Raw genomic sequence first — 26,184 nt, 5'->3', positions numbered from 1 at the left:
GTGATGATGTCGTGGTTAATGCAGTAATGCTACAACTAAAACTGTTTCTGTAACTCTTCATGCACTTGAATGGATTGCTGAGCAAAAAGTTTTCCTTTGGTCTGTGTTTCTTACCTATTTATCGATAGATTTTGTCTCATAGAGTTAAATATTTACATTCCAGAGTGCTTAAGTGTAGATTCATGTATTTCTTTTCAATATGAAAATGTCAGAGGTGATAAAACACAGCAGGTGTGATTTCAACATAGCATGTGATAAAACCATCGCTCATGTGATGAAACGTTAGTCGAGGTGATGAAAACCATAGCAGAGGTGATCAAACTATTGCCAAAGTGATCATACAATTCTAAGGCGGTGAACCATAGCTGAGTGATGAAATCATAGCAGAGGTGATGAGACCATAGTGGAATTGATGAAAACATATCAGAGGTGATGAGACCATAGTGGAAAAGTCATGAAATCATAACACAGGTGATGAGACCATAGTGGAAGTGATGAAATCATAACAGAGGTGATGAGACCATAGCTGAGTGATGAAATCATAGCACAGGTAATGACACCATAGTGGAAATGATGAAATCATAGCAGAGGTGATGAGACCATAGTGGAAGTGATGAAAACATAGCAAAGTGATGAAACCATAGTCAAATGACGAAACCACAGTTGAGGTGATGATACAATTGCCGAGGTTGTACCATTTCAGAGTGGTGAAATCAATCCCGATTTGTGATGACATGATAGCCTCTTGTATTTTGTAGAAAAAACTCAGGTTCTAAAGTGAAATGGTTGTTGTTGATTTAAGTTGGACTCAAAATATATAAGTTATATAGAACGAAGTCAAACTCATAAAGCGGTGACGGCTCAAGAAAAATTCAGTTCATATATGACAACAAATTGTTGATTCCTCTTAGCTGTATTTTATCCGTTGTATGGACAGTTAATCTCTTGCCTGGTGTTGCAGTCAGTGCGTAGCTAGGTGTGAACAGCCCCCTTTGTCATGTTCAAGTGGACTAGTTTGTCATGAACACCCAGAGATAGCCAAGGTGTATGTGATACTAAGACCCATAAGGAGCTGGTATTGTGAGTCAGTGGACCTTGGAGAGTTACAGTGTGTATGGGAAGCTTTGGCCTGGGCAGTAGGGAGAAGTATGTCCACTGATTCAAACCCACCTATTGCTCAAGTCTCTGTCCAACTGTCGTCCAACTATCATCCCCACTGTTATCCCAGCTCTCATCTCAGCTGATGTTCAAGGCCTAGATTTTTGAAGCTCTCAAAGGTTGTCGTAAGTTAACGTTAAGTATCATATGTATGGCACTTATGACTATCTTAGCACAAAGACAGCCTCGAAAATCTAAGTAGGTACTATCCACTGGTTGTAAAACTCTCATTCCAGCTATTATCCCAGCTACTACCTAAGCTATTGTCCAGGTGTTGCCCCAGTTGCTTACTATCTGTAGTCTGTTTGCAGTATGCTGTCCAGTTACTTTCTAGTTGTTGTCCAACTATCGTCCAACTTTTGTCCCAGCGTTCATCCTATCTGCTGTCCAGTTTCTGTCCTTCTGTTGCCCAACTGTCCAGTTTCTGTCCTTCTGTTGCCCAACTGTCCAGTTTCTGTCCTTCTGTTGCCCAACTGTCCAGTTTCTGTCCAACTATTGTGCAGCTACAGGCCAAACTTTGTCCAAGCTACTTCATTTGTTTGTGTCTTATGTCCTGCCCCACCTTCCTCCTATCCTCTATGTGGATTCCAGAGCACACAGGTTATTGTAGTTTTCTGATTTGAAACTGAAAGTGTTTGTTGGTTGTGATTGTTACACTTCCCATGCTTCACCTTACAACAGGAAAGTAGTCATGACATTTTTGTCTCAGTGTCTTATATAGAGATTAGTATACGAGCATGTGTGTCATACGAATGAGCCAAACGAGCCTGAAATTTGGAAAATGCATAATTTTGCACAAGTTTCATGTAAGTCATATGACACACTTGAGTGTAATAATTTTTATGTTATCCATTATATTCATGTAAATTTGTGCAGTAAAATTTGATAAAAAGTGTGACGGCTCTCTTGGCGTCACATTCAGTTGTTTAATGTTGTCACAGATACCAATGTACAGAAACAATGGTTGCTAGGCTAAAATAATATGTGCATGCATGCCATATATGACACTGGTTGTGTTTCTCCATATTGGTCACTATACTTCACATCAGTGCTCTTGTGAGATCAGTCTGTTCATTGTACACGAGGTAGTCATTAGCATGGTGACATTGTTGACTAGTCATATTTCTACACGAGGTAGTCATTAGCATGGTGACATTGTTGACTAGTCATATTTCTTATAAATGTGAATGCATGAGGCATTTTTGAGTAAAGGCAAGCAAACCACATATTCAGGTGTAGTTTTTCATGCTGAATAGGAATCTGTTGTTTGCTAAACTCAATCCTATTCAAGACATACTCAGCATGAAGCATGAAAAACTACCCTAGGTTATGTGGTTTGCTTGATTTTACTCAGAAGTGCCTCATGCATTCTTAAATGCACATTTCTGAGAAATTTGAATAGACTGTTGTCAGCAGAAGGACTAGGGTGATTTGTATGACCCTGATATTTTTATGGCAGACTGCATATAGAGTTAACCTTTGTGTCCGTCTGTCCGTCCGTACGTAAAGTGGAATGTATTCTAAAAAAAACGCTCATTGTAATTCAATGAACTTATACATGGGCTTTCTTTGGACACCAACGGTGTGCATCTCATAGTTTGTTTTGTATCTCATGTGTTTTTTGCAAGGTTAGAGACATCTGACCTTAGGTACATTTAGCTGAATTTCTCTTTGAATTATAGTGTAATAGGGGATGAAGTCTATCCACTTCTCCACAGAAACTGTTCAACAAAATTGAATGAACTTCAATGTGTCTTTTGGAGGGACTCATATTCCTTTTGTGCAGTGTCTTAATTTTCGTCTTGTTTACAGATGCTTGAACATAGTTGAATTTTGTTGTATTCAGCCTGTTTGTTCAATCAAACAGAGGATGTATACTCCTCAAACATTATTTTACGGAATTCATTTAGATTATATGTGTGCTTTATAGGGACTCTAAAGGTGTGCATCTCATATTTTGACTTCGTATGTTATTTATTTTTCCAATTTGAATGCGGTTTGAACTTTGTTGAATTTGTATAAAATGAATCCACTTCTCCACAAAAGCAGCTCAGCAGAATTGATTTCCAGGTAAACTATGTTTCAAACTCTGCAAAGTGGCCACTGCAGATAGTACATGTAATTTTGGGTTATTATGATCATGGTTGGCTGATTGATTCTGCTGCAAACATCTTGCCACCCAAATATTTTTTGTAATTTTTCACTTATTCAATCTCAATTGAATTATTTTTTTTGTTTTTCATTATCAGCCATCCTCGATGTCTCCAGGGTATACATTCCAATAGATCTCCAGTATACAATGGATGCATCTGTGTCTCAGCCTGATGAATTTATGACCTCCTTTGGATGGCATTGTTATCCAATCAGGTGCCTATGCTCTTAAGTTGAGCATACCAATCATGACTCACTTACACTATTTAAATTATCTAACCGATTAAACTTGGCAACACCAATGGCAGGCCGTTATTTCGATCACTGTATGTACAGATGAAAAATATGCAAGATACGGTAGGAAAAATCAGAAAAAATAGCAGATACGAACTACACCAATGGTCTTAGAATCATTTATAGATGCATTTATCTGAAAAAGTATTGCTTTATTGTTTATTGACCTGTTTACACAAGAGTAGTAATGTTGTGGTGCACATATGAAACGAAACATGAAATTATTTACACGCCATTAAATTCCATTCAGTACACTAACTTTTCCCAGTATTCTTATATTGAAAAAATAAGGCGTAGATATTGATGATGTTGAAAAATTATCTAGAGCCCTGTGTATGATTTCCTCAAAATCTGCAACCATTATCTTTGTTGACACAGGCAAGCTCGGTTGTAATGGCGGCTTAGCTTATCGGTTATTGTGAGAAGGGAGGTGATAAAATTATCGAGCTGACACATAGATGCACAAGGGTATAGTGGAAACTTATCGGAATGTATATCCAGGAGATACTGAGGATGATTATTCGCATGATTTTGTTCCACAAGTGGTGATGAACATTTTCAATGTTTATTGCCTTCTTTGTTTCAGCAACTAGCACTGTCACCGACTATGATGAAATTCAAAGGGCTGCCAAGGAGAGGGCAGAGATTGTCGCCAGATATGACAAGGTAGATGAAATTACTCATTTCTTTGTTGACACAAGATGAGCATACAAATATTATTTGGTATGTTTCAAACACAGCATCACCAACCCTAATCTGACACATATTTTGCCATATCAATCAGCTGTAGCTGTTTGACTTCCTGTTAGTATATACTAACATACATGGAAAAATACACAGCCCCATGTTTCAAAGTTTCAATATGTTAACATTAACCACAGCTAAGGACCATTTCCAAACCTCAGTATAATTTACAGTGTGGATACATTGAACCTGAAGGTAAAAATTAAATGTCAATTACAAATACGAAAAGATTACTCATGGTTTTTTTGTGGGGATAGCAAAAGGGCATCTGCTGGGTCATATGGTTCTGTTCTCTGATTTTAGGCAATTCCAGACTATACCATGTATACTGTTTGACAAGCAAGGACATGGGAGTCACTTTGTTTTTAACACGCCAAATGACATCAGTTGGTGAAGTTGCGGGATTCTGAGGGTTGTATTTCCCCCAAGTGTTGCCACTTAGTGACTTATGGACAAACTTAAGTCCTTTGCATCATAAGTTTGCTGATATCTTCTAGCCAGTCTGCTGAGTCAGTGGATGACAACCACCATCTTTTGTAGTAGCCCTCAGCTACATGCCAGCATTATGCCATTTGTGAGCAGCTGACAGTTGTGGAGGCCCCACATTAATGGCTGTATAACTCAATATTAGTGTCTGATGCTGTGCTTGGTGAAACTGAGGAGGGTTAAATAGGAATCAATGTTTGTGTGCATGTGGAGGTGTCAAACATAACAGCCAATGTGCATACTGTGTTAATCTTTATAATGGATCCATTGTAGATATGTACAATGATTTTTGTGTGTGTAATTTGGCAGACTTTGGAAAATAAGTCAACAATTATAGCTCCACAAATATTTATTCAGATATCAAGACAAACATGAAAAAAAACAAAACAAAACAAAACAAAACAAAAACACCCTGTAAACAGTAAAGTCATTTGCAGTTCATTTATATGCAAATATCATGGGATAGTCATGGTCATGACTGAATTGGATGTCATCAAATCCCAGTGACTTGTTATGTTAGTTGTATTGTCCATGATTGGTTTACACAGCTTGCTCTCACAGCCAGGGAGACTGTTTGCATCATTAAACATCAGACACACTCACATTTTTTGTTTGTGTATTCCAGGGCAGAGAAGAGGGTGCTCACATTGACCCATGGGAGGATCCAGCATTTGAGGTCTACCAAGTGACAGACAGATTTGGCTTCATTCAGTAAGTAGTTCACTCTTGTTGATTAACCACTGGTTGTACTGACTATATATTATAAAGCAAAAGTCACTTTGTTCTTTAATCTGATCGGTTTAAAAACATGATCAAATGGTATTCAGTTCACAGAAATTGCAAGAGCATATGCTACGTATTGACATGTACAAATATTGCACACAACTGTATTGTTGCACCGTCAGCAGTGGTAACGCCATTAAAATCATGTTGTGATGTAGTCAGGATGAGGTCCCAAATGAGCAGCTCCAGATGCTACCATGGGAACCAGCTTAAATGGTCAGCTCTTGACACTTAATTGCTGCACCCATACTTGATGTCAAAGAAAACAGACAGCAAGCCTATTGGCTTCCTTTTATGTTTTCAATGCCAATAAACATATATTGGCCACTATGTCCAGTGTTAGCGTAAGCAAGCCCATCAACCTGTATACCACCACCATGCTTTAACATTACTGGGTTTATAGGGGGTTCCATTATAGGTTATCATGGTATCAATTAACAGTAAATTCAATCATATATAACTAAGCATTGAAGTCTGTTGCTCTTTAGTAGCCCTGTTCTCAGTGAAATACAAGTTTCCTTGACAAGCCAACACTTCAGATATAAGCATGTTTAAATCAACTGAAATTTGATTGTTGGGTTAATTGGTCCAGTTTTGGAATGTTTACTGAATTTGTTGCTAACATGGGGCCAAATATTGGGTCATTAGTACTGCGCCATTTCGTAGGCAAGTGCTATGGTATAGAGTTGCAATAGATCCTAAAGCTGTGATCACTTTGTGGATTATTTTCATCATGTGTACAGCTGATATATGTATGTATAACAGGACATTCCTCTGTCTTGCAGTGACCATGCTCTGCCTGCCACCACAGATGCTGCTGAAGCCAAGGTTTGGAGTAGTGCATTCGTTTTCTAAAATTAATGGTAGCAAGTAGTAAAAATATCATATCATGGTCTTATTTTGCTACAGTGTTTTGCAACAATTACCTCAAAGTGATATTATTCACTTGATAAGTCAAATTTAGCTTGCTATCAGATGGTGCAATGATGTCACCTAATGTGTTCCTGCATAGATCTTTGGTCTGAAGTGATGAGTCAAGACAAAGTGTACAAGAGGTACAGTAACATACTGCCCCTTGTACAGATATCTCTTGATCTAGTTGTGTCCTGTCATCTCATGACAGTTGCACAGTGCCAAACCCCTCTTGCAGGCTTCATCCCCCGAGGGGCTATAGCAAGATGGATGAGGGGGAGTAAAGGTCCAAGGAGATCAACCCCTGCTTATGGCCCTAGGCCAGAACTGTTCGCTCAGATAATAGCTCTAGTATGGATGCTGAAGAGTCAGCTGATTGAGAAACTAAAGTTTTCATGATGCAGTGGAGTACAAAAGCTTTATGTGACATTGTTAAATAAAAAAACATCAGTCATTTTCTTTATTGTATATATTGATAATCCTTTATTACAATGTCCTTGGCACACTGCAGTGTCATTTGGCACACCTGATTTGTACACTGGGTTCCTTAAGTTCCACACTTTGAAAAAATACATTTCTGTACCTGCCTTTCTGGGTTACAGATTAAATGCTTCTTATTGTTGCCTTTTGTTTCAGGCTAAGACTCTCGAGATTGAGAGAACTCAAAAATGGTTGAAAATGCTGAAGAACTGGGACAAATATTTTCCCGGTGAAAAGGTAAATAAGGTGAAAAGCTTTTACATCATTCTTCTTCATGTTGTTCGTATGAAGGTCCAAGGGCGGATCCCATAGGAGGTAGACTGATGATTTGATCTTTGTAGTGACACAGCCTTGCTTACTCCTTGTGTCCTAGTCACTTAGATTGTCGCTTCACCATGTGTCACAGGTTAGAGATACTGCCATGGATGGTGGTGCAATATGGAAAGGGATAGTTGGTTGTTGTGGTGGGAGATGGTAGTGTTATGTGGAAAAGGATTGTTAGTTGTGGGTGAGATATTAGTATTTTTGTTCAGAGGGACAGTTGGTTGTGGAGGAGATGGTAGTGAAATATGAAAAGGATGGTTGTGGAGGAGATGGTAGTGTCACGAGAAAAGGGATAGTTGGTCGTGGAGGAGATGGTGGTATCACATGGAAAGGGATAGTTGGTTGTGGAGGGGATGGTAGTGTCACATGGTATGGGATAGTTGGTTGTGGAGGGGATGGTAGTGTCATGTGGTAAGAGATAGTTGGTCATGGAGGAGATGGTGGTATCACGTGGTAAGGGATGGTTCTAGAGGGAATGGTAGTGTCACATGGTATGGGATAGTTGGTCATGGAGGAGATGGTAGTGTCATGTGGTAAGGGATAGTTGGTCATGGAGGAGATGGTAGTGTCACGTGGTAAGGGATGGTTGGTCATGGAGGAGATGGTAGTGTCACGTGGTAAGGGATGGTTCTAGAGGGAATGGTAGTGTCACATGATATGGGATAGTTGGTTGTGGAGGGGATGGTAGTGTCATGTGGTAAGGGATAGTTGGTCATGGAGGAGATGGTGGTATCACGTGGTAAGGGATGGTTCTAGAGGGAATGGTAGTGTCACATGGTATGGGATAGTTGGTTGTGGAGGGGATGGTAGTGTCATGTGGTAAGAGATAGTTGATTGTGGAGGGGATGGTAGTGTCATGTGGTAAGGGATAGTTGGTCATGGAGGAGATGGTAGTGTCATGTGGTAAGGGATAGTTGGTCATGGAGGAGATGGTAGTGTCACGTGGTAAGGGATGGTTCTAGAGGGAATGGTAGTGTCACATGGTATGGGATAGTTGGTCATGGAGGAGATGGTAGTGTCATGTGGTAAGGGATAGTTGGTCATGGAGGAGATGGTAGTGTCATGTGGTAAGGGATAGTTGGTCATGGAGGAGATGGTAGTGTCATGTGGTAAGGGATAGTTGGTCATGGAGGAGATGGTGGTATCACGTGGTAAGGGATGGCTCTAGAGGGAATGGTAGTGTCACATGGTATGGGATAGTTGGTTGTGGAGGGGATGGTAGTGTCATGTGGTAAGGGATAGTTGGTCATGGAGGAGATGGTAGTGTCATGTGGTAAGGGATAGTTGGTCATGGAGGAGATGGTAGTGTCACGTGGTAAGGGATGGTTCTAGAGGGAATGGTAGTGTCACATGGTATGGGATAGTTGGTTGTGGAGGGGAGGGTAGTGTCATGTGGTAAGAGATAGTTGATTGTGGAGGGGATGGTAGTGTCATGTGGTAAGGGATAGTTGGTCATGGAGGAGATGGTAGTGTCATGTGGTAAGGGATAGTTGGTCATGGAGGAGATGGTAGTGTCACGTGGTAAGGGATGGTTCTAGAGGGAATGGTAGTGTCACATGGTATGGGATAGTTGGTTGTGGAGGGGATGGTAGTGTCATGTGGTAAGAGATAGTTGATTGTGGAGGGGATGGTAGTGTCATGTGGTAAGGGATAGTTGGTCATGGAGGAGATGGTAGTGTCATGTGGTAAGGGATAGTTGGTCATGGAGGAGATGGTAGTGTCACGTGGTAAGGGATGGTTCTAGAGGGAATGGTAGTGTCACATGGTATGGGATAGTTGGTTGTGGAGGGGATGGTAGTGTCATGTGGTAAGAGATAGTTGATTGTGGAGGGGATGGTAGTGTCATGTGGTAAGGGATAGTTGGTCATGGAGGAGATGGTAGTGTCATGTGGTAAGGGATAGTTGGTCATGGAGGAGATGGTAGTGTCACATGGTATGGGATAGTTGGTTGTGGAGGGGATGGTAGTGTCACATGGTATGGGATAGTTGGTTGTGGAGGGGATGGTAGTGTCATGTGGTAAGGGATAGTAGGTTGTGGAGGGGAAAAACTTAGTGTCATCATGTCTGGGATGTGATGTGCTAGATTATTGTCAATGCTCAATAGTTGGCTATGGAGGAGATGGTAGTGAATTATAGAAATGGATAGTTGGTTTGAGGTGCATTTTGTATAGCGTATGCTCTATGTAGGGAGAACTGAATTGGAACAGAATGGAGGCCGCACATGGTGGATGGATTCAGAATGGGGAGGCAAGGGATATGGTATTTATGAGTTGTTTATAATCATGTATGTCAGTTGCATTTCAAATTCATGCTGGTAGGAAATTTGCTGTTTCAGGTGTCTTTAAAGTCCAGACAAGAGATTAATTTAAAGGAATTATAAAAATGATGCTTATCATTGCTTGAAGTTTGATGTGTTATGCACATGGTTAGATAGCACAAGTCATCAAAGAGAATGGTTTAGAGTTACAGTCAATAGAGCTGGTATCCTCATCCACTGGTCCGCCCTTGTCATTAACACTGTCCATCTATCTAACCATTGTCCATGTTGTGTTTTCTTACCTTGTTATCTGTAGAGTAGCTGCTTCACTGTTATGTGTTTTGTAGACATTGATAGAGTACATCATTCATGTGCACAGTGCCTTAATGCCATTATGTTGCCTGCAGAGGTCAGATAGTAATATCATGTCTTATATAGAATTTTGCTGTCAAAGAACATGAACATGACCTCTGAAAAGTTCACTTTCGACTCAACTAAAGATCGCATCGTGCACAGGCTTGGTATGTAGGGGACAACATTGGCACACTTAATTACAGTGAGGGAGAATCTTAATTGCTTCCTATTTGGGATATTGTTGCAATCAATTGGTTAGTTCAACATTCCTGTTATTCCTTAACTCATTAGTCTTGTTCCTTGATGTGTAAATAATAAGATATGTGTCTCAGTGTACCTATTGGTACACTGTAAATCATGAAAATATTGTCACCAGTTGAATATGTGTTTAAATTGCATCATGAAGTGAACATGAACAACTTCCTCATTTGAAAAGCATAGAGAATGTTTGATACCATTGCATGGTGTGGTGTGTTACAGTTCGGGTTGATATTTACACTCACCTACTTCACCTATTTCACTTGAGGTAGATAAGCAGTATACAGCATTCATGAAACATGTCAGTGTAAGCTTTCTCTGCTGTAAGACAAACATGACATTCATTGAGGCCATGAGAGGTTGATCCATCTGTGTTTACAGACCATTACTTGATACTGTACACAGTGAGAAACAGTCAAGTACAAATGTTTTCTAGAGCTTTATGTGATAAGTGCCATTGTGGGCAGTGTAACACACCAAGTATGATGGTATAATTTAAGGTTTTCACTGTAATTTAATGGATGCCAGTAGATTTTTCGTGTTAGGTGTTCAGACAGACAGGGATTTTTGTGCCTCAGTACTTAGAACAAGACACTGACATTGACAGTGATCAGTCTTTATTAAATGATGAAAGGGATTTTACAAATGCTTCTAACAGTGTGACTTTGTTGCTTTGCTTGTGAAGTAGTGATCATTATTCAGTCTTGTCAGTACTATTAGTTTGCTAGATACTTGCAGTAGTTCTCTTACTCTAGCAACAGGCTAGCAACAAAACATTACAGAAGAGTATTTGAACAATATTGTTTAATATAAATACATTGAATGTACAAACTGGCCCAAGTTAGCAGATATGCGATAATGTCAGTTGTTATTCTCTCTATGCTGCTTCTCATACTACTAGTGAAATGTTACTTTGGTTGAATATTTTGTAACAGAAAGGAATAGATTGATTATGACTTCTAATTTACATGTCTTCCTCGCCCTCTGTTACAGTAGATTAGGAATTTTGTTGCATTTGATTTTAATGGATATTTCTGTTTGATTGCTCTGTTACAGCTTGAAATGATTTTATGATAGATCAGTCTCTGTATTTTCAATGTTGGAAAAGAGTTTGTTATATGAATTATATTTAATAAATATTCCAAGACTTGTAAGTTGTTATTTGCTTGCGTTCTGCTTCATACTTGAAAATGAGTTCACCCAAATGACTTTGATTATATTTGTTTCTTTCTTGGGATGAGTTGAAGGACTATATGTCTGAAATAGGTGTAGCAGTTATTTAATGCTTATACAGGGTATTATATTAATAACATACCAGTTATGTGTTATAAATTTATTTTGCTAATGCTGATGTTTAATGACATCTGTCAGTTAACGAGGAGGATCTACAAGGGAATCCCAGACCGACTCCGGGGAGAGGTGTGGTCTCGCATACTGAACATCACCAAGGTCAAGGCAGAGCAAGATGGTGTATACAAGGTAGGGAACACATGATATGTATATAGGATAGGTTGAGTTAAACTTGGCGTGTAGGTTGTAGTGACACCTGAAGTGTATATAGGATGTAGTGACACCTGAAGTGTATATAGGGTGTAGCAACACCTGAAGTGTATATAGGGTGTAGCAACACCTGAAGTGTATATAGGGTGTAGCAACACCTGAAGTGTATATAGGATGTAGTGACACCATAGTGACACCTGAAGTGTATATAGGTTGTAGTGATACCTGAAGTGTGTATAGGGTGTAGTGACATCTGAAGTGTGTATAGGGTGTAGTGACATCTGAAGTGTATATAGGATGTAGTGATACCTGAAGTGTATATAGGGTGTAGTTACACCTGAAGTGTGTATAGGATGTAGTGATACCTGAAGTGTATATAGGGTGTAGTGACATCTGAAGTGTATATAAGGTTTAGTGACATCTGAAGTGTGTATAGGATGTAGTGATACCTGAAGTGTGTATAGGGTGTAGTGACATCTGAAGTGTGTATAGGGTGTAGTGACATCTGAAGTGTATATAAGGTTTAGTGACATCTGACGTGTGTATAGGATGTAGTGACACCTGAAGTGTGTATAGGGTGTAGTGACATCTGAAGTGTGTATAGGGTGTAGTGACATCTGAAGTGTATATAAGGTTTAGTGACATCTGACGTGTATATAGGATGTAGTGACACCTGAAGTGTGTATAGGGTGTAGTGACACCTGAAGTGTGTATAGGATGTAGTGATACCTGAAGTGTATATAGGGTGTAGTGACATCTGAAGTGTATATAAGGTTTAGTGACATCTGAAGTGTGTATAGGATGTAGTGATACCTGAAGTGTATATAGGGTGTAGTTACACCTGAAGTGTGTATAGGATGTAGTGATACCTGAAGTGTATATAGGGTGTAGTGACATCTGAAGTGTATATAAGGTTTAGTGACATCTGAAGTGTGTATAGGATGTAGTGATACCTGAAGTGTGTATAGGGTGTAGTGACATCTGAAGTGTGTATAGGGTGTAGTGACATCTGAAGTGTATATAAGGTTTAGTGACATCTGACGTGTGTATAGGATGTAGTGACACCTGAAGTGTGTATAGGGTGTAGTGACATCTGAAGTGTGTATAGGGTGTAGTGACATCTGAAGTGTATATAAGGTTTAGTGACATCTGACGTGTATATAGGATGTAGTGACACCTGAAGTGTGTATAGGGTGTAGTGACACCTGAAGTGTGTATAGGATGTAGTGACACAGTAGTGACACCTGAAGTGTATATAGTGTGTAGCGACACCTGAAGTGTGTAAAGGATGTAGTGACACCTGGAGTGTATATAAGGTGTAGTGACACCTGAAGTGTATATAGGCTGTAGCGACACCAGAAGTGTATATAGGTTGTAGTGACACCTGAAGTGTATACAGGGTTTTTGGAGTTACACCTGTATAAAGGGTAGGTGGTGTAACACCTGAAGTGTATACAAGGTGAAGTAACACCTGAAGTGTATACAGGATGTTTGGAGTGTATAGGATAGGTGTTGTAACACCTGATGTGTATACATTTTAGGTATACCTGACATTGCCCCCCAGCTGTTGACAGGGTATGTGTAGTTACTCCGCTGATGTGTGTACAGTATTTAAAGGGAACCGGTAACTATTTTCAGTCTTCAGAAATATATGTTTCAAGTGAGACAGACATCTAGAAAGTTCTGTTCTGTTAAACCACAAATTCATAAAACAGAGATATTTGTGTGTTTGTCATTGATGTTGTTAAAAACTGTTCGGACTGTGAAAAATAATTGTTTCATGTGTTTAGCGAATGAGAGATCGTGCCAGGAGGTCGTCGACCCACATTCGCCAGATTGACCTGGATGTGAACCGAACGTACAGAAACCACATAATGTTCAGAGAAAGATACGGTGTCAAGTGAGTACATATATGGGCAGATGGTGGTGTCAAGGGTGTACACGGACGGGCAGATGGTGTTGTCGAGTGAGTACACGGATGGGCACATGGTAGTGTCAAGTGAGTACACGGACGGGCAGATGGTGGTGTCAAGTGAGTACATGGATGGGCAGATGGTGTTGTCGACTGAGTACACGGATGGGCACATGGTAGTGTCAAGTGAGTACACGGACGGGCAGATGGTGGTGTCAAGTGAGTACATGGATGGGCACATGGTGGTGTCGAGTGAGTACACAGATGGGCACATGGTGGTGTCAAGTGAGAACATGGACTGGCACATGGTGGTGTCAAGTGAGTACATGGACGGGCACATGGTGGTGGGAACTGCCTCCTGCAGGAACACTGGTAGTGTTTAGCAGATTAATTAGTTAAGCTTTACATCGTGCTTGTCTGGTCCAGAGTTAATAATTAACTATGTTGATGGACTGATTTATAGCTGTATTGTTGATTGTGTCCTTAAACAAGATGTAACAAGAAGTAACTGCCCACCAAAGCGTATCCCTGAGTAGTAGCTATGTATTCCTCTTGTGTTGCAGACAACAGGCCCTGTTCCATGTGCTCGCAGCCTACTCAGTGTACAACACGGAACTGGGGTACTGCCAGGGCATGAGCGAGATCGCTGCCCTACTGCTCATGTACCTCAATGAAGAGGTATTACATATATGGTGTATCCCTAACTTCCTCCATCTGGTTTCCCTATATTCCCAGACGAGTCCGTCTATAGTGAGATGGTTATTTCTCTCATGTTCCTGAGTATATTGTCAACACAAATAAAAAACACAGGAACATAACAAGATTTTGTCATTTTGAAAATGTTATTATTTGAATCATGTATTCTGATATTCGTTAATACTGTTTAACGAAAGTATTCTCACTGTCAATGACCAACAATGTCCCTACTCGTATTCATTCTTTTCTAAAGGGTTCATATGTTGCACTCTGTCATTTAATACTGTACATATATACCTTTTATGATTTCAGGAGGCCTTTTGGGGCTTGTCCCAGCTGTTTGTCACAGAAAGACACACAGTTCATGGTAGGAACCTCATTGCGTACTGTCAATACTTACCCAATGCTATTCTCTCCACGGCATGGTGAGGTAGCCCAAGTCTAGTTCCTCACAGTGCATTGCAAAAGCTGGCCATAGTTAACTGTGTTTAGATTTTGATTGAAAAGACTTGCGATTCAGATGAAATGCATTTATGAGGTTTCATCAATCTTTACAATACTATGCGTAACTGTGTTGTGCCAGAATTTCGTAGAATCGGTCTGCGAATACATCCCTGGCAGCCTCAACTGCGTTCTGATGTACAAAGTTCTGACTGTAACTCCCATACCTTAACACAGGTGGTCTTGAAAACAAATGGAAAAGTTTGATTGGTCAGACTGAATGACTTGGTTGATACCACATTTTCATGGTGCGAATTATTGCTGATAACAACATTTACTGCATTGCCTGGTCCTGACTCAGTCGTTTTGATATATCAAGAATATTGCTGGCTGAATCTTTGAACTGAAAACCACAAATATTCCTGTAAGTAGGTTGACAAGTGCAAATTCCAAAGTAAACAATGTTTTAGAGGAGATCAAACCTGGCACAGCAGTGTAAGGTCTCATCTTGGTGTAACCCTTTATCACATCATGCAGACTGTCCAGTGAATGCTCCACAGTTTTACCCAGTGCTTTTTGTCTTCAGGCTTCTTCATCCATGGATTCCCAAAACTCCTGAGATTTCAAGAACATCATGACGTTGTCTTGAAAAAGTTCCTCCCCAAAATCCGAAAACATCTGGTAAGATACTTAAAGTAGTATTCAGCCACCCCCCAACCAACAGTTATTGACTATGCATTGCTGAGAATGAATGTGTAACATTCAGTGTATTCAGCATGTGTTTTATATGGAACTGCTATATTTGTTTTAATTTTTCCTTATCTTGACTCATGTTTAATTGCTTACTCTCCTCTTCCTGGTGAAGGTAGTTGAACACCTGAAATCCCTTAAGTTCCCTTTTAAAAGAAGTGGACCTAAAATTCACACTCACCCATGTATTGCCTCCCTTGTCACGCACATGGTCAGGCGACCGCCATGATACTTCACTCTCTCCCTATCACACAACGATTGCCCATATACGGCGATAACCTTTTCATTCTTTTGGTTTTTCTAACTAAATTTGTGTTGTATGCGGTTTTTGGCTTGTATATGTTTATTGCAATGATACAGGTTCGTGATTATTGTGCATTTTTCTACCATGCATTTTATCAGGCAAATCGTGTTTTCAGTGCAGGTTATGGCTGTCAGTGGTTGACCCGCATTTACTTTGCCCAGCGTGTAAACCTTTATGTTCTGCTCATACTTGTTGTAAATTTTACATTAAATTGTCTGAAGCAGATTTCTTATTATATTATGGTCTGTTCACAGACATGCTCGAGATAAGCAACGTTGGCTCACATTAGCCATGTCTAAATCTAGTGAAATAAAGTTGGGTAATCTCCAGCGAGATGCCAGCCATATCTCCGAGGTTGTGTCCAGGGTCGGGCGAGTCCCCTCCCAAGACGCAGAAGAGACCATCTGTTGAGGCAGGGCCATCACAGGCCAAGAAAACTAAGTCATGGAAGTTGAAGTCTTCATCTGTAAGATCATCGTGGAATCATCCCTCATTGATGAAGAAATCATTCGGGGAGGAGATGGTCCCCTTAGAAGAATGTCAATTTTTTGACGAGTCTCCGTTGATGATACGGAGTGAATACATTAGTCAACGGACATCAGCAACTAGATCAACACGAATGGCATCATCAACGCCTCAGAACCCGTTTCATCTACAGCAGACATCGCAGATGTCGATTGCAACCTTTGGCATAGTAGACAACTCTTCAACACAGTGGTCAATGCATTTGATGCAGGCGCCTTCATGCAGCAATTCACAACGCAGATGATGAATCTTATGGAGTGACGATTGGAAGGGGAAAGATGACTGAACTTGTCAATGATGTCGACAGTGAATCAGTGAGATACTGCAATCACGTCTGAGGATGAAGAGGAGGTGCACGCACACATGCACTCCAGAAGATCCAGTGCCAGTCATTGGGTCGTAGCACAGAGAAGGATACACCCACGCAGAGTGAGTGCACTCGCACGAGTAGTTATACTCGGGGGAGCGACGTCACACTTTCACGTGAGTGCACTCGTGGATGGACTTGTCAACGGAGAAGGTCTCCTTCAGTCTCCCCCATTCATAGAAGACGCCATATGCAGTCATCCTCCCTTTCGGACTCAGACTCACACAGTTGGGATCGTCGGTGATCTATGAATTCGTCTTTCTCTAGCAAGAACAAAGTTAGACACAATCATGATTTGTCACTGGAGGAAGCCCTATTTCGGACTCAGAAGTCACATCGTGGATCATGAATGGTCTGGACTTAGTCTCATCATCCAAGGATTCCACTTATAGGATGAAGAAGGAAGACATGGGTTAACGTTTCTGGCAATAGCTCCAATATCTACGATTTCTGAGAAGTTAACTATGGCATTCAAGTCAGCATCCAAGTTTCAATAACAACATATGCCACCTTTCAATGATCGTCGCTTCCCTTTCACCATGTGGAGACCTCCATCAGAGCACCAGATGTAGATGAGGCATACAAGATCATCAGCAATCCCCGCAACGATCTTACAAGATAGACAACATTCGGACGGTTTCGGCTTGCGTCTCAAGTTCAGCAATCCTGCGAACGAGGAAGAGTGAATGTTCCTGTCAACTTTCGTCAGAAAGGATCAGCAGTTTACGTGCGAACACCTCATCTCAACTACTGTGGGACTGAATCTACTCCCTCAATGTGATTGAAGAGGTAACAAGGATGATTGACCAAGAATTTAGAGAAGTCATGATGATCAAGTCCATCGACACCTTGACAACGGTGCTCAAGCAGACGGGTGCGGGTTAAACCAACATTCGCTCTGAACGGTCCTTTTCAGGACCACCAAACAACCCAAAAGAATGCTTGATAACTGGATGTAAAATGAAATAAAACATGTAATATAATATTAAAACAATAAAGTCAACATAACAATGTTTTATATATGGTGCCATTTAACCCATTAATCAACAGCCATTTTTGCCAATATGGTGCCGTTTTCACCAAACGACTTAGGTGCTGTTCTGTTGTGGTGCCGTTTCAGCTATATCCCAAGCAGAGAAGTCAGCGTTACACTAACAAGTCCAAGTTCTCCAGAGCTCAGAGAATGAGGGATAAGAAGTTTAATACCGAAGTGTCCAGGAGGTAAACACTGAAGATCAGGGTCGGAACAACTGGAGTTTTCCACCCTCAGCTGTTCCCACACAACCATCTCCAGTGGGTGAATGTCTTGACTGGAAGAAGTGGGCAATTCCCAATGATGAATACGTCACGAAGATTCTTCGAGATGACTGCAACATACCACTGCAAACTACACCTCTGATCACAAGAGGTGACGGTATTATCTTCGGTGGAAAAGTTTTGACACATCTACATGGAAGACAATTTGTTTACATCAGTTTGAAGCGACGGAATTTTTTTCGCACGCTTTACTCATCTAGACACATGCTCGCCAAACTGCATGGTTAAGGACAAGCCTAAATGCTAGCAAGGGTATCACCATTTGAACAAGATTTCATGATGATCAGTTATCTGCTACACTGGTGACGTCACGTCTACAATCTGATTGGTCCCTGAGAGACGCCTTGTAAGGAAAGCTAGTGACCTTACATCTACAATCTGATTGGTCCTCGAGAGACAACACCCTGTGCAGAATGTGACGTTATTTTTCCAGCGTTAGGAAGTTGTCTACATTTGACCTACAGTCATTCAATGATGGAAAGATGTTGTTTACACGATAGATTAGCAGTCTACAGTGTCATTTGATTTTGCAGACGGCACAGAGATTGTTCTACAGCAGACTCAATGTTGCCTATCAGGAATCTTGTAGCAATGAATGGCAGTTTCTGATCGGACAGCCAGCCAGCTATAAATAGACTTCCTTGGAATGTCAACACATTCAGCGTTGATGATCTGAAGATGAAGAGTGACGCATCTTTACGGCATACAAGCTCATCATCGGAGAAGTCAACTCAGTCTACAGTTGGACTTCACTATCAGGCTACTAACTCAGCTCGAATGCCTTGAGAATCTAACTCCTCTGGATTTGATTCATCACTACATTGAGATACATCGCTGTCTCAGGATTGGTGGGTTGAAGTTCAAGCCGATGATTAGAACAAGTTCCTCTCTCTCCGTTATCACTATGTCAGTGATAATGTCTACTCAATCTGCTCACGTCACCTCAGGATATGACCAGACAAAGACGCCTAATACTACGTTTATGACAGTGGTTCCTGAGTCACGGTTTCATGTCTTGACCAGTTTACGATGCTAGACAACTTGAAACCACACCTGCTATGGGGAACTCACCAGTCAAATGTCTGTGTTACAGTTGGCATTCAACAACCATTTCTATGTAGACATGTCTCCCCAAGGATGGGATGCCCATCTAAACAACAGGAAGGAAGCAGCAGGAATCTGGAAGATGGAAGATCAAACTCTTCCCATCAACCTTTTGGAGATAACAGTGGTGATTCATGCTATCCATCACTGGTTGACAACACTGAGAAACAAGCTACTGATGATCCACACAGACAATTTAACAGTGGCTTTCTACTTAAAGAAAACAAGGGTCAATGAGATTGCCATCGCTACTACACCTGTTGTTTCAACAACATGGTCAACAGTCTGAATCTCCAAATAAAAGCATGTCACATACCAGGAGTCTGTAAAATCATGGCACATACCTTATAGACTTATTTGCAACATGGTTCCACAAACAGACTACAACCTTTGTATCACCGGTACCTGAGATGCTCTCAGCATTCCAGGGAAAGTACTAAAACGCATTCGCGTTTCCCCCTCCATTGCTGCTACCGAAAGTCAAAGAGAAAATAAAACAGACCAAGAGGCTACAATTGACTTTGGTCGCACCTTACTGGCTAACGAGACATTGGTTTCCAACACTCACAGAGGAGTTAGGGCAACCAACACTACAGCTACCAGATTGGGAAAATCGTCTCGTCCATCCCCACACGAAACAGGCGCACAGCAACCCATCTGTGTTCCAACTGGAACGTATCAAAATCTGTTTAAAACATAGAGGATACTTGATGAGAGCAGCGAAAGCAGTTGCCTTAGCCTTACGGAAATCCACTCGCACCCTTTATGATGACAAGTGGAAGCGGTTTGAGACATACACCAAGAAGAAACTCTTCATGGCGATGAAGACAACATACCCGCAGATAGCAGAATATTTATGTCACCTATGACATTCCAGAGGTCTGAAAGGCTCTACATTATCTACATACTTGGCAGCTCTCATCCCAGTTGTCACCATGGAAATGGGGCCCAAGCTAACTAAAGTATCCGAGTTACTTGCCTTGCTACACTCCTTCAAGTTGGAAGATCAACAACGTAGATTTAGAGCTCCAACAAGGGATCTAAACATCACACTCCAACATCTCACAAGTGATGTGTATGAGCCGCTTGATTGGCCCTCGTTTGAACTGTTAACTCAGAAGACACTGTATTTACTTGCCTTGGCTAGAGCTGCACGAATATCAGAAATTCATGCTCTAGACTTCAACCACACAAGCTCTGATGCAAGTCATCAGCAGACAGCTCATCTGGGTCTAAGATGGGATTTTATTGTGGAAAATCAACTTCCAGGTCAACCGGGTAGACAATTCCACATACTGGCACTATCTTTAATCCCTAGACCCCATGATACTCGAGATTTATCATTATGTCCAGTCAGAGCATTGAAGCACCAAGTCTAGTAGGCAACGTGTCAAGTGCCTGTTTTGTCCTATATCTACTGAGACACTTACGGAAGTATCCTGCAACACTATCTCAGTGTGGATCAGAGCTGTTATATTGAGAGCCTTTAAAGCAGCAGGATTGGAGCCTCCGCGAGCCTCCAACCCTCATGAAGTCAGAGCCTAGGCCTCTACACTAGCGCTACATGTGAATTGCTTGCTATCAACTATAATAGAGGGCTGCTTTTGGAAGTCAAACATGGTGTTTGCCAACCACTACCTACGAGTCATAGCCATGGAGGACATCTCTGGCATTCATCAGTTCGGGGCTCTTGTTGCTCAGCAACTAACAGTTTTCCGAAGACGCTGAATTCACTCACGCGTTTTATCACGTGACTTGTGGAAACCAGGCGCTCTGCAGAGTATAATGGTGGAAAATCCATGCACACGTCTTTAACAGACTCGCATAAGTGATTATGACCCGGTATTCATAATGAAGATACTTGTACACGAAGAGGGGTCGCAACTAGTCTCGATTGCTATATCTTGACATTTAGTTGCATCAGAAACTAGCAGGACGCTAGTTACATTTGATGTCATTACGTGCCAGTCAACGAAGTTGTCTACGGAAGACAAGTTCGACTGGATGCGATTCCCCCACAATCTACAATGAATATTAGAAAGGACAGGACCGCATTATCGTCGTTATAAGTTCCTGTTTGTCGGGGAAATTATTGGACGTAATTTTGAACAGCCAACAGAATCCAACATGGTCTGACTCACTGCCATTTCCTTCGGATTCTGTAAGCAAGTAAGCATGAGTCAGGATAAGGAAAAATATGTAATTTTCTGAATAAAATTGATATTTTATACTTATCCTGACTCATGACAAAAGCCCTCCCACCCGCCCCTCATAGACACTCTGAATTCTTGTATTCTCGTGTCAGGCGATTATAAGAGAGAGTAAAGTATCATGGTGGTCAGCTGACCATGTGCGTGACAAGGGAGTTAAAACATGGGTGAGTGTGAATTTTACGTCCGTTTCTTTTAGAAGGGAACTTCAAGGGATTTCAGGTGTTCCACTACCTTCGCCAGGAAGAGGAGTGTAAGCAATAAAGCATGAGTCAGGATAAGTATAAGATATCAATTTTATTCAGAAAATTACATTTTCAAACATGCACTGATGTAACCTTCCTTCAGGAATTGCTTGTTATCTCAGGTCCTAACTTATTCATTAGAAGTGACATAAATTTTCGTGATGTCTGACCAGTGGATTTAACTGTGTGTCTGTTGTCATGTCCTGATTGCTTATAATATCAATCGACCCGTGAAGGTTCCGGGATAGAATAGGCCTTCAGCAACCCATGCTTGCTATTAAAGGCGACTCAGCTTGTCGTAAGAGGTGACTAACGGGATCGGGTGGTCAGGCTAGCTGACTTGGTTGACACATGTCATCGGTTTCCAAGTACGCAGATCGATGCTCATGTTGTTGATCACTGGATTGTCTGGTCCAGACTCGATTATTTACAGACCGCCGCCATATAGCTGTAATATTGCTGAGTGCGGCGTAAAACTAAAACTCACTCACTATAATATCAATCACTGGACACAGAAGACTGGAACAGTAGCATTGTGAGATGACTGGATATTGTATGTGGTGAACAACTCCTCACTGATATTAGCATGCAGGCAGTGTAGGATTGAACTTTTTATTGAACATGTTTTGGCACTGTGTAAACTGTAAGATTCTGCCACAGGCCCAACATCCAAGGAAACAATGTAAATATTTTGTATGATATTTTAAAATAGTATATTTGTAAATGTGTCCAGTGTTGAATAGTGTGGCTGATGTCCTTGTAGGAGAGGAATGAGATTTACCCAACACTCTACACCATCAAGTGGTTCCTTCAGTGCTTCCTTGACAGGGTGAGTGCAAATCATACAGTGAAATAACAATTGATTAGTGAATAAAATATAAGAGAAGAAAGGGACCTGTGATGCTGGATGGATTTTATCTCTCTTATGTTTTTATGTTCCAGGTCTGATTGTTTGCAAATTTGAACTTTGATAATATTTTGTGATTCTTAAGATGTTTGGTATCATACTAATGTCATGTAAGCGAAGCTTTTTCCAAACACATTTGAAATGAGAATTTATCGAGATAAATTTTTAAGTTTTTAAAACTGGCATCAGTAGAGAGGGTAAACCAAACTTTTTATTGTCTTTGCTTGTTTTGTGACAATAGTCCAATGTGTAAGTTTACTATAACTACCTAAGGCTTTCTTTTAGGAATAACATCCTGTAGTTTCAGGCTTGTTTAAGTTATTGAAAATACAAATTGTGATGTATTCCTGGTGCTTGTAAGTGAAAGTGTGACATATGTTGTTTGCCAGACTCCATTCCACCTGACACTGCGGTTGTGGGATATCTGGATGTTGGAGGGGGACCGAGTGCTCACCGCCATGGCCTACTGTATTGTCAAGATGCACAGAAGTAGGTACTCACAAAGACAATGGGATTCCATGTCAATCTGGTGTAAATACATACAACACTGGGTGTAGTATATACTTAAATGATTAACTCCACTCTTGGAGTTGTCAGACAGGATGGTTCCTCTGTTTTTTATGACTGACTTGAGTGGAGAGTGAGTGAGTAGTGAATCACTGATTGAGTGAGTTTGTTTTAAAACCTTTGTCCCACATGTGGGTGTATGTGGAATTTTAGCCCTACCTAATGCAGGTTTTTAGATGTTCACCATGTTCATGAAAGCCACAAGCCTGTTACTGTGCTGCCAAACTAGTGATTATAATCAGATGATTCAATCCCTAACCACAATAATTTAAAATGCTGATATGACAAAAAGGGTTCTACAAGTAACCGTGTTTTATTACCTGTCCTGGCTGTTTTGTGGTGTTTGTTTCCTGATAATGTTTCCACAGTTATTGTTAAATTTATTATTCTAAACACGATATCATACACTGTCCGGTCGTGTGAGGCCAGTCTTTGATATTCCCATTCCTAAGTCAAGCAAACAGACTTAACCTGTAACCAATCTTGTTGGCTATATAAGTACACAAATTGTTGATTCATTAATCTGATGCTTCAGTCTCTGAGTCTGAGCATCAGTTATTGGTTATGCATTAGCTAAGTGTACTTGTTTTTGCTTCATTTATCCGGCTGTGCATATGGGGGCCATATTGCCGAACAATAGCAGGGCTAATTATCAGTAAACTTCAATGGCAATTAATACATTGCAAGTTGAACAAGTTATGAGTTTATAATTTTGATAATTAGCAGGTTGCACTTCGTGTCATTTTGAGCAAAAGCTGTCACAGTTTTTTGTGTTGTTTTTATTTCATATAAATACACACCCTGTCAAAGTGTGATCTTATGCCATACATATGTTAAACGTGAACATTATTCAGTTGTAATGAAAAGGAAGTTACTTTATCTGTCGAAATTTGCACTTTTTGAATAATGAATGTGTCAGATTTTAATCCATGTCCTTCCTCCTCCCAGGACGAATTGGCCGGATGCAGATGGACGACCTGTTGTCCTTCTTCCAGAGTCAGCTAGAAAAGGACTTCAGCTATGATGACGACGTTGTGATTGAACAGCTTCAGATCTGTATGGAGGAACTAAGAAAAGCCAGGATGGATGTCCCACCCAAACCGAAGACTAATGAGTCTCCTACTCTTCCATTTGGGCTTGATATTGAGCCCAGTATAGATCAGTTGATAGGCAGGAGAACGGTAGAATCTATAGATGAACATTTCCGACGGAATCCTAGAGGTGGGAAGGCAGCATATCTCCGGAAGCGCAATTTGGCCACAAACGGTACCCCAGAAATGTCACGCAGTCGGACTGACACCCGTTCTATACAATCAAGTCGGTTGTCTGAGTACTCTATAGATGGATCATCGTATTATGATACTGCTGGCAACTCCAGAATGTCTTTAGTGGATTACAGTGTGAGGACATCCGTGCCAAGTTCACGGACCTCATTTGCTGATGCTTCAGAGATGAATAGCCTCAATCTTGGTCACAGTACACAAACACTCGATCGGGTGTCCGATTTTGATCCGGACAAAACCCCTGAGTATGAGCATGTAGAACCCCCCAGAATGGCCACATCTGAGTATCATCAGGGATTTGAAGTAGTTCATCCTATCACAGTAGTTGATGTTAAAGTGGAGCCCATGGAAGCTGAAACACAGCCATCATCTGAAGCATCAGACTATGACAACCTAAACGGTATGGAGGATTACACCGACACAGGAACACTTCGACCGTCAATGCCCCAGAGCAAGTCTGATGGCTTCATGATGGTGCATACTGACAGTGAAATGGTTGTGATGAACGGACACGATCAAATATCTACCAACATGAGACTAACCCGAACTGAAGATAGTCTTCATCAAAGTCACTTTTCTGACCGTACAGATCATCGGGAGGTTGAGCATCACAATGGTGTCCGGGTCGAGCGACAAATCTCACGACAGGTTCGAGAGACATCCAGTACAACTAGGAGGTTGATCCACACCAAGTCACACAAGGAAACCGTCTTTCTTTGAACGAATGCATCACAACACTTAGGCTATTTATTCTTCAACTAAATGAAAGTGATGTATTTGACATCCACATCATTAGAGTGTTCTACAGTTAGAAATCCTTTTGTCAGTGTTTGCCATGTCTTTTGATAAGGAAATGATTTAAATTTCAGAATTTGATTCATCCATTGATTATAATTAGGGAATGCATTTTGACATATGTCCACTTTGCTGTCATCAGTTAGTACCTTCCTCATTGTCGTTTTCTTCGAAAAGGACATGCCATTGTTATGAAATCAAGGTTACAGGTTTTGAAAACCACCACTGATGTGTGTAGTAATTACAAATATAAACCTATTTGATAAAATGTACCATTGTTTTGTATGTGATTTTATAATTATTCATTGATATGACCAATTGTATTGCTGTATGTTGAATGTATAGGGCTTTTAGATTGTTGAGCAATGGAAATGTCATGGCTGTCACCACTGATGTTACTCATACTTTTACTCACATCTGTTTTAGAGACCTTGTCTGTGATACTGGGATATTTTGCTTGATATATGTGCAAGAATGACGACCTATGTTTTCCTGTGTAAATTTTTGTTAATGAAAAGTGTTGCTTCGTGTTTCCATCAAAACCACCCGTCTTTTGTAAAACCAGACCTGAATTTTACATGATGAAAATGGTTTTGTTCCGAGTCTCATGCCCATTGTGTCACCATGGTAACTGTTACTACTTGAATATCCCCAGATACCTACTTTTCAGCAGTGGCTGATGTAAGACTTTATGTGGGAACTTTTATCAGTGATATGTTTTTATTGTAGTTTGATCTAAAAGCTTGGTGGAATGTTGTAAAGAAAATAAGTAAAAGCATTGTTAGCATTAGCATTAGAACTGAAAAAAAGAAACTGACAATGATGTGACAATCATGCAGTACTTGACATGCTTTGTTGAACAGGTGAATAGTCGAGCAGTCATACAAACAGTTTTAGTGATTTGATGAATATAACTTGGACAAATTCGACACAGCATTAGCTCAAGGATTGCTTTGTTGAACTTGTCTATGGCTAGTATAAACAAGCTATGTGAGCATAATGGTCATTGGTAATACATGTGTGTATACACTAAGATCATTGTGTTTAACAGGACCTTGAC

At 40.7% G+C, this 26,184-nt stretch overlaps 1 protein-coding gene across 2 annotated transcripts in view; it reads left to right on the top strand.

The window, feature by feature from the left end:
* The window catches only part of LOC137286448 (USP6 N-terminal-like protein), a 41,420-nt gene extending 15,483 nt beyond the window's left edge, over positions 1-25,937 (top strand). Inside the window, exons 3-14 of one of the 2 annotated variants that reach the window (XM_067818318.1) lie at positions 4,190-4,269; positions 5,459-5,544; positions 6,402-6,444; positions 7,165-7,254; positions 11,573-11,680; positions 13,492-13,601; positions 14,177-14,291; positions 14,622-14,676; positions 15,337-15,431; positions 22,336-22,401; positions 22,869-22,968; positions 23,995-25,937. In XM_067818318.1, coding sequence (XP_067674419.1) covers positions 4,190-4,269; positions 5,459-5,544; positions 6,402-6,444; positions 7,165-7,254; positions 11,573-11,680; positions 13,492-13,601; positions 14,177-14,291; positions 14,622-14,676; positions 15,337-15,431; positions 22,336-22,401; positions 22,869-22,968; positions 23,995-25,049 — 2,003 coding nt within the window. In that variant the 3' untranslated portion in view covers positions 25,050-25,937. The remainder of the gene's footprint in view (positions 1-4,189; positions 4,270-5,458; positions 5,545-6,401; positions 6,445-7,164; positions 7,255-11,572; positions 11,681-13,491; positions 13,602-14,176; positions 14,292-14,621; positions 14,677-15,336; positions 15,432-22,335; positions 22,402-22,868; positions 22,969-23,994) is intronic. The other variant, XM_067818319.1, reaches the window with a different exon arrangement.
* Positions 25,938-26,184: the final 247 nt, after the last annotated feature.

This window comes from Haliotis asinina, chromosome 6 (genome assembly GCF_037392515.1).
Source record: "Haliotis asinina isolate JCU_RB_2024 chromosome 6, JCU_Hal_asi_v2, whole genome shotgun sequence".
Taxonomy (NCBI): Eukaryota; Metazoa; Mollusca; class Gastropoda; order Lepetellida; family Haliotidae; genus Haliotis; species Haliotis asinina.
The sequence above is the reverse complement of the archived record's forward strand: the minus strand, read 5'-3'. Positions and strand labels throughout refer to the sequence as shown.